This window comes from Hippopotamus amphibius, chromosome 8 (assembly GCF_030028045.1).
Source record: "Hippopotamus amphibius kiboko isolate mHipAmp2 chromosome 8, mHipAmp2.hap2, whole genome shotgun sequence".
NCBI lineage: Eukaryota > Metazoa > Chordata > Mammalia > Artiodactyla > Hippopotamidae > Hippopotamus > Hippopotamus amphibius.
In genome coordinates, this window is record NC_080193.1 from 28,052,325 (window position 1) to 28,066,616 (window position 14,292).

A 14,292-nucleotide genomic window follows, 5' to 3' on the forward strand; every position below is an offset into this window, starting at 1 on the left:
ATTCCACCTTTAAGCAGCATAGTGCCTTTATGGTTGAAGTCCATAGTTTTTATCAGGCTAAATTAGGAAACAACTTTTTCTGATTTATTTTTTAAAATCTAAAATGTATTTTTTCAGTTAATTTTTTTTCATCTTATTGAGGTACTTCTATTTCTCCCTTTGATGTATTTATTTATATTAATGCATATCCTGATCACCCTTATATTTCTAGAATAGAACCCACTTGGTTTCTATTCTACAAAAATATTTCTAGTTCAAAATATTGCCAAAATATTCTATGAAAAATCATCTGTTGATAATTTCTCAGTATTTTTGCATGGGCAGCAGTAATCAAGTTTTGTCTGTGCTTCCCTTTCGAATCATCCACTTGCTGATTTTGCTGCCTTTATACTATTAAATAGAAAAATTTCCTTCTAATTCCCCTGGAACTACTTAAATATGAGTTCTCTGATCACTGGATGTTTGAAAGAATGCATTGGAAACTCAGTGACTGATGCTTTTCGGCCTAGAATCTCTGATATAGTCTTCATTTCTATTCATGTTTAGCTTTTTTTCATTTCTTGGGTCAAATTTGACACATCTATTCCTTAAGAATCATTTGTGTTGCACAGAATTTCAAATTTATTAACACAGAGCAGATTCTCATTCAACTCCTACGTGCCTGTGGTTATTTTTCTTTTTTCATCCTACCTTTCCTTCATTGTCTTTTTTTTTTTTTAATAAATTTATTTATTTGCTGCATTGGGTCTTCGTTGCTGCACATCGGCTTTCTCTAGTTGCGGGGAGCGGGGGCTACTCTTCATTGTGGTGCGTGGGCTCCTGATTGCTGTGGCTTCTCTTGTTGCTGAGCACAGGCTCTAGGCACGGGGGCTTCAGTAGTTGTGGCACACAGGCTCAATAGTTGTGGCTCACAGGGCTCTAGAGCACAGGCTCAATAGTTGTGGCACACGGGCTTAGTTGCTCCGCAGCATGTGGGATCTTCCTGGAACAGGGATCAAACCCATGTCCCCTGCCTTGGCAGGCGGATTCTCAACCACTGCGCCACCTAGGAAGTCCCATGACATTGTCTTTTTTTAAAAAAAAATAGCTACTTTACTTATAACTTTCCCCACAACACTTGAATTATAGATTAACTTCACTCTTTTTCTGCTTTAATATCTACTTTCCACAAATGTGTTAAAATTTTTTTGGTTTCCTTAACTGAAGTCTTAAGCCAACTGTCTGCCTGCCTGCCTGATTTGGATTCCTAGTCTTTTAAAAATCCTAACTGTTTACGTTTCCCAGGGACCTACACTCTCACAGCTCGCTCTGGCCGCGGCCGCCCGGGTTTCTAGGCGACCAGCGCTCCTCCGACGCCGCACGCCTCGTGCCGCGGAGCCTCCTGGGAAGTGTAGTTCGGCGGCTCCTTCCCCTCGCGCACGCGCACCCCACACAGCAGGTTTGGCCCTTCTCTTTGTCCTTCGCCGCCGCGCGCGAGACCAGCGTGCGCGTGTCCGTGTGCTCGTGCGCGCGCCGTTCCGCAGCCCAGCTCCTGGCGGTCGGGATCCGGCGGGTCGGTGGGTGTAGCGCAAAGGCCGGGGGCGGGGCGGTCACGTGGGTCCCGGTCCCGCGCGTCCGTGGTCCGAGGCCCTTTTTGCAGGTTCCGGGGCTGGATCCCTGTGGGGTGGGCGGCGGGGGCTGAGGGGGCAGGGGGCGAGGGGCTGGGGGTCGTGCCAGGGTCGCCAGTGGGCGTCAGCGCTTGGGCCGGGGCTCCCCGCGGCTGGGGTGCGGTGGGCACTGGCGGCCCGCGGAGGGTGGGGGGAGGCCCTTCCTCGGCTGCCTCCGGTGCTCTTCACGCCGGGGCATTTCCTTCCCGACCGGCTTGTAAAGGCGGCGCCTCCCCACGCGCGTCCCTGGCCGCGAGCCCCGAGCCCCACGGCCGGTCCCGGGGCGTCCGGCGAGTGTCCACGGGGTGACCCGATTGCTGGGCCTGTATGGCCCCTCCTGCCTGACTCCACCCAGCTCGCCTCTGTCTTTATCAGTAGGATTTTCCCCGAGGCTTCTCTACTAACAAAACCCCCAAACAACTTTGACAGTAGCTGGTGTGGAGGAGACAGCATTGGTTCAAGGCCGTCTCTCTGACTTTGACCCACGTCTGCCACTGGGAACGGCCCACTCACGGTTTTTGGGTCTCAGGCTTTTCATCGGAAAATGAGGGAGTGGAAAGAAATGACCTTTTCTTCCCTAGCTTGGATGCTTTTTGCTGTCATCAAAACATATATTATTTTATTTATTATTTACTGTTTACTTTGTTTCAACCCTGTGATGCTGGACTGAAACTGCTCTGCTTGTCATTTCTTGGGTTAAGGACTTTAAAATATGTTCACTGTAGTTCCTTTAGAGCATCTTGATAAACAGATTCAAATGAAAATCATTCATGAGCCCATCGACAGGAAATAGTCACTGCTGACATTTTGTACATTTCTTTTAAGTCAATAAATGTATGTTTTTAATACATCTTATGTGTTCCCTTAAAAAAAAAACCAAAATTGAGACTATGCTGCATATCCTGCTTAAAGCCCTTACAATATATCACAAATATGTTAAGTTGAATTATTTTGTCCCAAGTGCGGAGCTTACACTTACTGGGGGAGTATTTTTCAACTTGCCCCTGAGAACTTACCTTTCTCTTGTTTTTCTCCTAGTCTGCCCTGGTGCTATCGTTTCTTGCCAGGGGACTGTGTCATGCATGTCCTGGGACTAGAAACAAGGACTCCCAAGGCCTTTGCCCTCCAGTGTTGTTGAGGGGCTGTGGTGGCAGGCTCTAGGGTGGGCTGCGTGGACCAGTGGCCCAGATCTGCCACTTCCTGCATGTCACCTGTTTTGGGCATGTTATTGAACTGTGCCTTATTGCTTCTTCTCTAGTGAGCACTGAATGCATCAAAAAAGATGGTATGATGTGTAGAAATTCTGGCACATAGTGAGTGTAAGTAAATGTTATTTTTCATTATTCTCTACCTTTGCCTTGCAGTTCCACAGAACTTGATGCTGAGTGGGAACTAAGGGATGATGATGAAGGTGCCCCTTCCTCATGCAGGTGGATGTGAGCACGTGGCAGGGAGAGCTGCAGTGCTGTGCAGGAAGGTGCCACGGTAAAGTCACACCATGAAGTTAAAAGGGGCCAAATTGTACAGTGAAGGGTGGGTGTAGGCTTCCATTTGCTGAAGGGACACGTAAGAGTCAAGTATAAGAGTGTTCAGGGAGAACTTCTGCCTCAAAGGCCAGCTTGCCAAAAACATTTGTTTCAGTTAAAGGAAAATAAGGTAGAATCTTTACTGCGCTGAGGGACTACTATCAGAAATATTTTAAAGCTACCACATTGATGGCATATCACACTCCATCCACCTCAGATTCTCAGCTTTGTGTTCTCTGCAAAATCTGCCTCATTTCGACGTTTCTCTCTACTCTTGATAAGTTTTTGCTGAAACCCAAGTAAACTTTGCCAAATAGTTTTTGACAAAATTACAAAGGAAATGTAAAAATCACACTGTGAATTTGCCTGCCTGCTTAAGGAAATAGTTTGAATGTAAACATAGTTTTATTTGTCAGAGTGCTGAAATTTTTATTACATGAAGTGAAATGAAGTGAAAGCATAATGCAAAGGAAATGACGTATTTATTGTAGGTATATTTTCCTGGTCTGGGGCGGGGTGCGTGTGTGTGTGCGCGCGCATGTGCAGTTTTATGTTATGATTGATTTTTCTGGAACCACCCAGAGATTATTACGTTTTTTAATGGTTAAATTTATTGACTTTTTAAATAAAATTTTATGGCTTTTGCCTTTGTATCATGTGTACAGGGGACATTTTCCCCAAATTATACAAATACTCACTTGTGTTTTCTTCAGGCACTATCGTGGTTTCTGTTACTTTAAGTTGCGATCCATCTGGAAGTGCCATTGACCCTTGAACAATGTGGGTTTGAACTGCATGGGGCCACATATATGCAGAATTTTTCAATAAGCACTGCAGTTCTGTACTATCAGAGATTGGTTGAACCTGCAGATATGGAGCCTCGGATACAGAGGGCCAACTGTAAAATTAATCACATGAGGATTTTCGAATGTGTGGGTGGGTTGGTGCCCCTAACCCCCAAGTAGTTCAAGGGTCAGCTGCAGTTTGTTGTGAGGTATGAGATAGACAACGAGCTTTGTTTCTTCTCAAGTGTTAATCACTTCTCCTGATCTCTTAAGTGATCAGTTTTACTTTGGGTGTGAAATGCCACATTTATTGCACGCTAAATCCTTACATATTTGGACTGTTATGCTTTATTTATCTGTATAGCTTTTCTGGAGCCAGTGTGAAACACTTTTTTGATAATGCAACTTTATAATATATGTTGATATTACATGGGCCTGTTTACGCTCATTATTTTGTATTTCCACAAGTGTCCAAAGCTGTTCCTGAACCTTTTTTTCTTCCAGGTGAACTTTAGAATTGCTTGTTAAAGAAAAACTTTCTGAGATTGTGATTCAAGTTGACTAAAGTTAGAAATAATTCAGGACTGAATTATCCTTACTGTACGAAATCGTCCTATCCTGGAACAAGACCAAATTGTACATGTATGAAGTCTATTTTTATAGTCCTCATTGGTGCTTTTAGTTTGTTTCCTATGAACTTTACATATTTCTTGTCAAGTATATTTCTACATGTTTTGTGTATTTCTGTTATGCATAGATTTTACTTTCTACCTTTTTATTGTTTAAATAAGAAAACTGTTGATATTACATAACTATTTCTGTTGATCTGGAAGGATGGTTTGCATAGTGGGAAGAAAACAAAAACTTTTTTTTCAATGTGATTGTATAATATATTTTTTATAAATTTATTTATTTATTTATTGGCTGCGTTGGGTCTTCGTCGCTGCACACAGGCTTTCTCTAGTTGTGGAGAACGGGGGCTACTCTTCATTGTGGTGCATGGGCTCCTCGTTTTGGTGGCTTCTTTTGTTGCGGAGCACGGGCTCTAGGTGTGTGGGCTTCAGTAGTTGCGGGACATGGGCTCAGTAGCTGTGGCTCACGGGCTCTAGAGCACAGGCTCAGTAGTTGTGGCACATGGGCTTAGTTGCTCCACAGCGTGTGGGATCTTCCTGGAGCAGGTATTGAACAAGTGTCCCCTGCATTGGCAGACTCTTAACCACTGCACCACCTAGGAAGTCTCTGTATTTATATTTTTGTGAAAAGTATCCAAATTGTTTCTACCACCTCTTCAGAGTGGTTACATGTGGTCCTAGGTTATAGTTGTTTCTTATTTAGCTTGTATACATTTCTGAGTCTTGTCATCATATTTTACTTTTATAATAATAATTGTGGCTAATATTTTAGTGCTGATGTGTGCCAGCTCCAGTTCTAAAATGAATATACCTTCACTATTTAAAGTGTATAAAGGAATCACTTCTTGTGTAACTGGGAAAAACTTCAGTATGTTTCTGAGTTGGCACCTAAGATGGAATCACAGGAAGACATGAAAGGGAAGAGCTTTGTGTTTTAAGCGCTGCTTTTTAGTGTGTCATAGGGATGAGCAGGCTGATCTTCATTTGTGTTTCTGTGTAACTAAGGTGACCGAATGTGTGCATGGAAATTAGAGCTAATTCCAGGATATAAGGGGGGGGGGTGTGTGTATGACACATATGTGTACATGAATACACACAAATGACATTATGATTTTGGTAGTGAATACCTTGAATGTAGCAGGAAAGAGAAATAACATTCCATTCCTGATACTTAATAGTTGTGCCATCATGGGCACACTCTAAGTCTCAGTTTTCTTTCTATAAAATGGAGATTATGTTAAATGCCTTTTGGGTTGTCTATGAGGGTTAAATTATAAAGTGCTTATTAATATTTTGTCTTATATATAGTAAGCACGCAGGTGTTAGCTATTATTATCACAAGGAACTATTCACTTTCCTTTTAATGTCTTATTTATTCCTCAGAATCCCAGTGGCATTTCATAATGATTGAAGAATAATCCTCCAGAAATATGTAACCTCTATGCATCAGACAACATAGCTTTAAGCATATAATCCAAACATCAACAGCATTACAAGGAAAAGCTGACCAATCTGTAATCGTATTGAGAGAGTTTAGCACACTTCCTTCAGAAATTGATAGAATTGGCAGATATAAATTAGGAATGTTATAGAAGATTTTAATAGGAAACTAAGGCTTATCATTCTGACATTAGTTTCCTATTTGTTTTTGCCCAAAGTCACAAAGCCAGCAAAGGGAAAAGGTTGATTGAAACTCAGATCTGTCTTAATATTTATCATATAAGACTTCCAAAATTCCATCTGCCTAACACAGAGCTATCTTGTACTTCACAGCACCTGTTCCCCAGCATCCTCAGTGGACACTGACTGGATCTCAGAATTACTTACTGCTGATACTTTTTTTTATCTGTGTGTGGAGACTCCTGCTGTTCTTTTATGTTACATTCTGTTTCTGTGCCTGGTAGTCCTGTTTCAGTTATATAGGAAACACACTCTGGCCGTAGATGATCATGAATACCTAGTTCCTAGCAAAAGAGGAAAGGATTTTAGGTGCAGTGTGAATATACCAATTGAAGTGCGTTTGTCCCCAAGTCCACAGATCCTGGTTCCCCGAAAGTAAGCCTACTTGTGTGAGAGAAGAAAGGTGTTCCTAGAAGCAGAAATTCGTTCCTAGTGTAAAAGACCTCACACCAGAGCTTCGGGGCAGAAGCAGAGGCCACAGGACAGAACAAATCTCAGACTTGCTAATCATCTTGCAAGCAGAAATGACCATGTTACAGGTGAGTTCGTGTTTATTTCTCATTATTTTCCCAGGGGATTAGAAAAGGTGTGTAAGACTTCTAGTGAAAAAGGAAAGAATAAATGGTTAAGAAATCAGGGGAAAATGCCTCAGAATGGAAGATCCAAGTTGGGGCAAAATTGAAGCAGTGATAAATTAACCATAGGGCCTTGAGAAGTTCTTATTTATTTTTATCTTTTGGTTGTGTTGGGTCTTTGTAGCTGCATGGGCATTCTCTAGTTGCAGTGAGCAGGGGCTACTCTTTGTTGTGGTGTGTGGGCTTCTCTTGTTGCAGAGCACGGGTTCTAGGTGCGGAGGCTTCAGTAGTTGTGGTTTGAGGGCTGTAGAGTGCAGGCTCAGTAGTTGTGGCACATGGGCTTAGTTGCTCCGCGGCATGTGGGATCTTCCTGGATCAGGGATCGAATCCGTGTCCCCTGCATTGGCAGGCAGATTCCCTTTTTTTTTTTTTTTAAGAACTTTTATTGAGATACAGTTGACGTACAATAAACTGCATAAATTTAAAGTGTAAAGTTTGATGTTTTTTTCTTATTAGTAATGTATGTATGGCAATCCCAGTCTCCCAATTCATCCCACCCCAACCCCTAACAACCCCCACTACTTTCCCCACTTGTCCATATGTTTGTTCTCTACATCTATGTCTCTATTTCTGCCTTGCAAACTGGTTGATTTGTACCATTTTTCTATATTCCGCATATATATGTTAATATATGGTATTTGTTTTTCTCTTTCTGACTCACTTCACTCTGTATGACAGTCTCTAGGTCCATCCATGTCTCTACAAATGTCCCAATTTCGTTCCTTTTTATGGCTGAGTAATATTCCATTGTATATATGTACCACATCTTCTTTATCCATTCATCTGTTGATGGACATTTAGGTTGCTTCCATGTCCCGGCTATTGTAAGTAGTGGGCAGGTGGATTCTTAACCACTGCACCACCAGGGAAGTCTCAAGAAGTTCTTAAAGTTTCAACTTTTATAAGCCTTACTGTCCTACATAAACAATGAATTTGAGCTGTAACCTTGGTTCTTAAATTTTTGTCAGGTGTAATAAGTATGTTTATATGAGTTGCATCATCCAAAGGAAAAAGCAAACTGATTCTTAATAGAAAGTAAATATTTCTTGGTCATTCCTTGGCAAAGCCTTTGAATAAATAATATAGTGGGTAATGTCCTCAGGAGAAACGTTGTAATAAATACATGGTATTATAGCCATTTTTCAGAGTTTTCCGCAGAGTGTAACCCACGGGGAAAATGCCAAAACACAATTTAGTCCCCATAATTATTTAATTTATTTATTTACCTCTTTAATTGTGAAGCAGAATTCACATGGAGAAAAGTTCATACAATGTAAAAGTGCAGTTTAATGTGTTATTAAATGAATACCCATGGAACCATTTCATTTCAAGATATAGAGCATTCTCAGCGCTTATGAGGCCCTTCCTGTGCCCCCTCCCAATCACAGTTTTTCCCTCCTGACAAACGGAACCAGGACTCTGACTTTTGTAACCATTTCCTTGCTTTTCTGTATGGTTTTACTCCTAAGTGTTCATCTGTAAACACTGCCGTTTGGTTTTGTCTGTTGTTGTGTGTACTCACTTGTGTTTTGCTTCTGTCACTTAGCATTTGTGAGATTCACTGCATTTGCAGCCTTCTTTGCAATTAAGGTAGCTTTTTAATATCACCAGATCCAGCCATTATCAAATTTTCAGTTGTCTCATAAATTCTTTGTCATTTGTTTGAATGAGAATCTTAGTAAAGTTTATACAGACAGTGTTGGTGGTGTGTTCTGTCACCTGTGTTTCCTGTAAGTTGGTAGATTCAGAGCTGTGCTGTCCAGTCTCGAAGCTACCAGCCACAGGGGACGATTTGAACTTCAATTACTTCAGTTAAATCCCTTGTCACAGTTGCCACTTTCCAAGTGCTTAGCAGTCACAGATTGGACAGCCATGATTGAGTGGCACAGATAAAGAATATTTCCATTGTCACAGGAAGTTCCACTTTGAGGCTTGATTAGATTCAAGTGTGACTTTTGGCGAGAATGCCCCTGGGGTTGTGGTGGTACTTCTTTCAGGTGGAGGGTGAAGTCCACTTGTCTCTGTCTCACTGGCAGCTCTAAGCGACCGTTGCCCGGATGGATTGTTTCCTTAGGGGCTGCAGAATGGTCACAGCCTCCGTGTGGCATTTCTTCTTTATTAACCAGAATGTTGCATTCCAGCATGACGGGATATGCCAAGGCTCAGTTTGTACATTTTCTGCCCCAGAACTGCAGTTAGTATCTTAAAACTTAGTTATTATCATAAAACTTAGTTATTAATTTTAAAAGTGTTTATTGACAAAACATGGAAATATACTAGGTTTTTGCGTATTGACTTGGTGTTTAGGAACTTTTTGAGCCCATTTGCTAATTCTAAGAATTTTTCTGTAGATTTGGTTAGATACTCCATGTTTATAAAAATATCAGCAATACTTTTTTTTTTTTTTAGTAAAAAGAAATTCCACTGATTTCCTAGTTTGATGAGACTTTCTATAACAAATAAATGTTGATTATTTTTCAACTTTTGGTTTGTTCATTTTGTTCTTTATTTGTTCCTTTTCATACTTTTATATTCCTTATGAAATCCTTCTTTTTGAAAAATGTAAATGTGCTTTGTAAAAACTGTTAGATTTTTCTGTTATCTGTAGTTCCTGTGATGTACATTCTTCCATTTACAGATATGCTTTATCTGCGTCTGTTGAGGTGATAATATGTTTTTTTCTTAATCTGTTAAGGTAGTAAATATCAATGATTTTTTAAAAAAATGTTACATCAACCTTGAATTTTTGGGATAAATTCCAGCTTAGTTTTGATAAATTTTCTTCTTTATATTTTGCTCTGTATAGGAGTTTGATAACATTGTTTAGGATTTTGACATCAGTGTTCACATGTAAGTTGACCTTTGCATTTCCTTTCTTGCAATATCCTTATTGAGTTTTGTTATCGAGGTCATGCTAGTATCAAAAAATTTATCAAAAGTTGCTTCCATATTCTGTAAGAGTTTAGTAAAATTGGAATTATTTCTGCAGTAAATGTTTACAGAATTGACTGGTAAAGCCATTTGTTTTTGTGAGAAGATTTAAACTCAGGGAACCAATGTTTTCCACATGAACAATGCATGACTTATAAAATCACTAACGGGTGAATGATCCATTTAAGGAGCAAAGTGAAACAATCGATTTCAGTGTGACTATGTGAGAAGTTCACTGATGTAGTCGAGGATTCTGCACTGCAGCTTATCTTTGTGGAACCAGTTGATTAGCTTTGGTGTGTTATCAAAGAAGAATATCCACAATTAGCTAATTCCAATTGTCGTAGGGTCTTTGGGTTTTCTTTATGCCGTCATGCCATCTATGAGAGTTTTACATCTTCCTTTCAGTGTTTATGCTTTTTCCTTGCGTTATGTTGTACTGTCCTCCTGGCCAGTACTGCACCTGCAGTACCTTGTGGAGTAGAGGTGGCGTTAGGGACACCCTTGCCTCGCCCGAGGCTGCACTGTCCACTACACAGCACGCCACAGCTGCGCAGCTCTGACACCAGCATAGACTCTACAGGGTGAGGGCATCGTCCCCAACAAGAGTGCCTTCACCTCAGTTACCAGCTGTAAGTTCGGGGGTCCCCAGGCCACCAACACTTCTGATCAATTGGCTGCAAATTTGGGGGGTTCCCGTGACCCCCTCAGGTTCACTGGAGTAGTTCACAGAATTTAGGAAAGTGCTGTACTTAAAACCACAGCCTTATTATAAAGGACGCAAATTGGGACCAGCCAAATGAAGAGACACACAGGGTGAGGTCTGGCAGGGCTCAGACATGGAGCTTCTGCGCCCTCTGCCCATGGAGTCAGGGCACATTGCCCTCCTGGCCCATGTCTGTTCACCACCCGGGAAGCTAACCTGAGGCAGCAGTATCCAGAGTTTTTATTGGGTACTTATTGTGAAGGTATGATTGGTAAAATCACAGCCATGTGATGGAACTCAGCCTCCAGACTGGAGGTTGAAGCATCTGCTGCAAAGCCCCACCCTCCAGTCAGATGGTTGGAACTTCCAGCATGGCCAGTGCCCACCTGGAGACTCCAGGAGCCCACCATGAGTGATCTTGTTCCGTAAACTCTGGAGGAGCCCCCCCATGAATTACAAAGATCAGATGAAGTCTTTATTATACAGCCATTTGTTACATGTACTGTTTAAATTTAAATTAATTAAAAATTAAATAAAACAGAGAAGTCAGTTCCTAGTCACCTTTGAAATATTCAATGGACGCTGGTGCCTAGTGGCTACTGTATTTGATGGTGCAGCTAAAGAGCATTTCGGTCGTCATGAGAAATTCTGTTGGACAGTGCTGTTCTCATCCTCAGAGAGCAAGTACTCAGTGTTGTACCATGAAGTATGATGCTAGCTGTACATATTTTGTAGAGTATGATTATCAGATTAAATTTCCTGGTTTCTTGATAGTATTTTACAACGAGCAGATTTTCACCATATGCCTTTTCTGCATTTTGGGGTGGTAGTGGCTTTCCTCCTTTTCTTTTTTTTTTTAATTACTTTTATTGAGATAGAGTTAACAGACAATAAACAGCATATATTTAGAGTGTACAATTTGGTATCCCAGTCTGCCAGTTCATTCCCCCCCAACCCTCTCTGCTTTCCCCCCTTGGTGTCCATGTGTTTGTTCTCTATATCTGTGTCTCTATTTCTGCCTTGCATTTCCTCTTTCATAGTTGTTAGCATTTGCCTTATGTATTGAGGTGTTCCTATATTGGGTGCATATATATTTATAATTGTTATCTCCTCTTCTTGGATGGATCTCTTGATCTTTATATAATGTCCTTTCTTGTCTCTTGTAACTTTTTATTCTAAAGTCTATTTTATCTGATATGGGTGTCGCTACTCCAGCTTTCTTTTGATTTTCATTTGCATGGAATATCTTTTTCCATCCCCTCACTTTCTGTCGGTATGTGTCCCTAGGTCTGAAGTGGGTCTCTTGTAGACAGCATATATATGGGTCTTGTTTTTGTATCCATTCAGCCAGTCTGTGTCTTTTGGTTGGTGCATTTAGTCCATTTACATTCAAGGTAATTATCAATATGTATGTTCCTATTACCATTTTCTTAATTGTTTTGTGTTTGTTTCTGTAGGTCCTTTTCTTTTCTTATGTTTCCCGCTTAGAGAAGTTCCTTTAGCATTTGTTGTAAGGCTGCTTTGGTGGTGCTGAATTCTCTTAGCTGTTGCTTGTCTGTAAAGCTTTTGATTTCTCCATCAAGAATCTGAATGAGATCCTTGCTGGGTAGAGTATTCTTGGTTGTAGGTTCTTCCCTTTCATCACTTGAAATATATCATGCCGCTCCCTTCTGGCTTTTAGAGTTTCTGCTGAGAAATCAGCTGTTAACCTTATGGGGGTTCCCTTGTATGTTATTTGTCGTTTTTCCCTTGTTGCTTTTAATAACATTTCTCTGTGTTTAATTTTTGTCAGCTTGACTACTATATGTCTTGGCGTGTTTCTCCTTGGGTTTATCCTGCCTGGGACTCCCTGCGCTTCCTGGACTTGGGTCGCTATTTCCTTTCCCATGTTAGGGAAGTTTTCAACTATAATCTCTTCCGGTATTTTCTCAGGTCCTTTCTCTGTCTCTTCTCCTTCTGGGACCCCTATAATGTGAATGTTGGTGCGTTTAACATTGTCCCAGAGGTCTCTTAGGCTGTTTTCAGCTCTTTCCATTCTTTTCTCCTTATTCTTTTCTGCATCAGTGATTATCACCATTCTGTCTTCCAGGTCACTTATTCACCCTTCTGCCTCAGTTAATCTGCTATTGGTTCCTTCTAGTATATTTTTCATTTCAGTTATTGTGTTGCACATCTCTGTTTGCTCTTTAATTCTTCTAGGTCTTTGGTAAACTTTTCGATCTTTGCATCCAGTCTTTTTTCAAAGTCCTGGATCATCTTCACCATCATTATTCTGAATTCTTTTTCTGGAAGAGTGCCTATCTCCTCTTCATTTAGTTGTTTTTCTGGTGTTTTATCCTGTCCCTTCAACTGGTAGAAAGTTCTCTGCTTTTTCATTTTCTCTATCTTTCTGTGGCTGTGGTTTTCAGTTCCACAAGACGAAATACTGCTGATACTGCTTGATACTGCTGTCTGCCCTCTTGTGGAGGAAGCTGTCTAGGAGGCTTCGGCTTTTCTCCTTTGTTCGGTTAACATTGAAGTGATTTCTGAATCCATACCTTGCACAACTGAAGGAAACCTCATTTGGTCAGGCTATGTAATACTTTCTATGCATGGCCAGATTCAATTTTCTAATATTTTGTTAGGAATTTTGATTCTGCAAGAGTTATTTGCTTGTAATGTGCTCTTCTTGTGTTTCTGTCTGATTTGGGATTAGAGGTCTGCTGGCCTTATAAAATGATTTGAGAAGTTTGCCCTCTTTCTCCATCCTCTGAAAGAATTTATGTGAGATCATTTTATTTATTCCTTAAATGTCGGGAAGAATTCACCTCCGAAGCCATCTAGACCCTGAGTTTTCTTTGAAGGAAGGTTTTAAAGTGTGCGGGTCAATTCCTTTAACAGTTACAGGACTAACTCAGACCTTTTTTCTTGAGTCACTTTTGAGTACATTGTCTTTCAAGAAATACATCTGTTTCATCTGAGTTGTCAAATATGTTGGCATAAATTTAATTAATATTATCTTTTTAACAGCTTTATTGGACTATGATGTCAGTAGGAGCCACCTATTTTAAGTGTACAGTTCAGTGATTTTTTTTTTTTTTTAGTAATTTTCTGTTGTGTAACCATCATCACAATCCAGGGTCCAGTCACCCCAAGAGAATCTTTATGACATCCGCAGTCAATTCCTCTTCCCATCCCCAGCCTGAGGCAGCTGCTAATTTGCTTACTCTCTTATATAGGTTTTCCTTTTGAATGTATCACATGAATGGACTTGTATAAGTGTGTAATCTTTTGTGTCTATCATCTTTCAATTAGCATGGTATTTTTGAGGTCCATCTGAGCTTTAGCATATGTCAGAAATTCATTCTTTTTATTGTTGAATAGTATTCCATTGTATGGATATGCCACCTTTTGTTTATTCATTCAACACTTGATGGACATTTGGAATATTTACACTTTTTGGTGGTTATAAATAATACTAATATGAATAATCACTTACAATGTGTTTTTAATTGAAGTATAGTTGATTTACAATGTTGCATTACTTTCAGGTTAAGGCAAAGTAATTCAGTTATACATATATGTGTATATATATTCTTTTTCAGATTCTTTTGCATTGTAGGTTATTACAAAATATTGAATATAGTTCCCTGTGCTATACAGTAGGTGCTTGTTGGTTATTGATTTTGTACTAGTAGTATGTATCTGTTAATCCCAAACTCCAAATTTATTCCTCCACTCCTTTCCCCTTTGGTAACCATAAGTTTGTTTT

General features: G+C 40.4%; 1 protein-coding gene across 6 annotated transcripts in view; it reads left to right on the top strand.

Annotated features, from left to right (window-relative positions):
- The first annotated feature begins 1,415 nt into the window (after positions 1 to 1,415).
- Positions 1,416 to 14,292, top strand: part of ZNF84 (zinc finger protein 84) — a 44,242-nt gene continuing 31,365 nt past the window's right edge. For 3 of the 6 annotated variants that reach the window (XM_057744637.1, XM_057744634.1, XM_057744635.1), the window contains exons 1-3: positions 1,472 to 1,556; positions 3,011 to 3,131; positions 6,621 to 6,808. In XM_057744637.1, coding sequence (XP_057600620.1) covers positions 6,794 to 6,808 — 15 coding nt within the window. In that variant the 5' untranslated portion in view covers positions 1,472 to 1,556; positions 3,011 to 3,131; positions 6,621 to 6,793. Of the gene's footprint in view, positions 1,439 to 1,471; positions 1,557 to 1,580; positions 1,640 to 3,010; positions 3,132 to 6,620; positions 6,809 to 14,292 lie in introns of those variants that run through there. The other 3 variants (XM_057744639.1, XM_057744638.1, XM_057744636.1) reach the window with 3 other exon arrangements.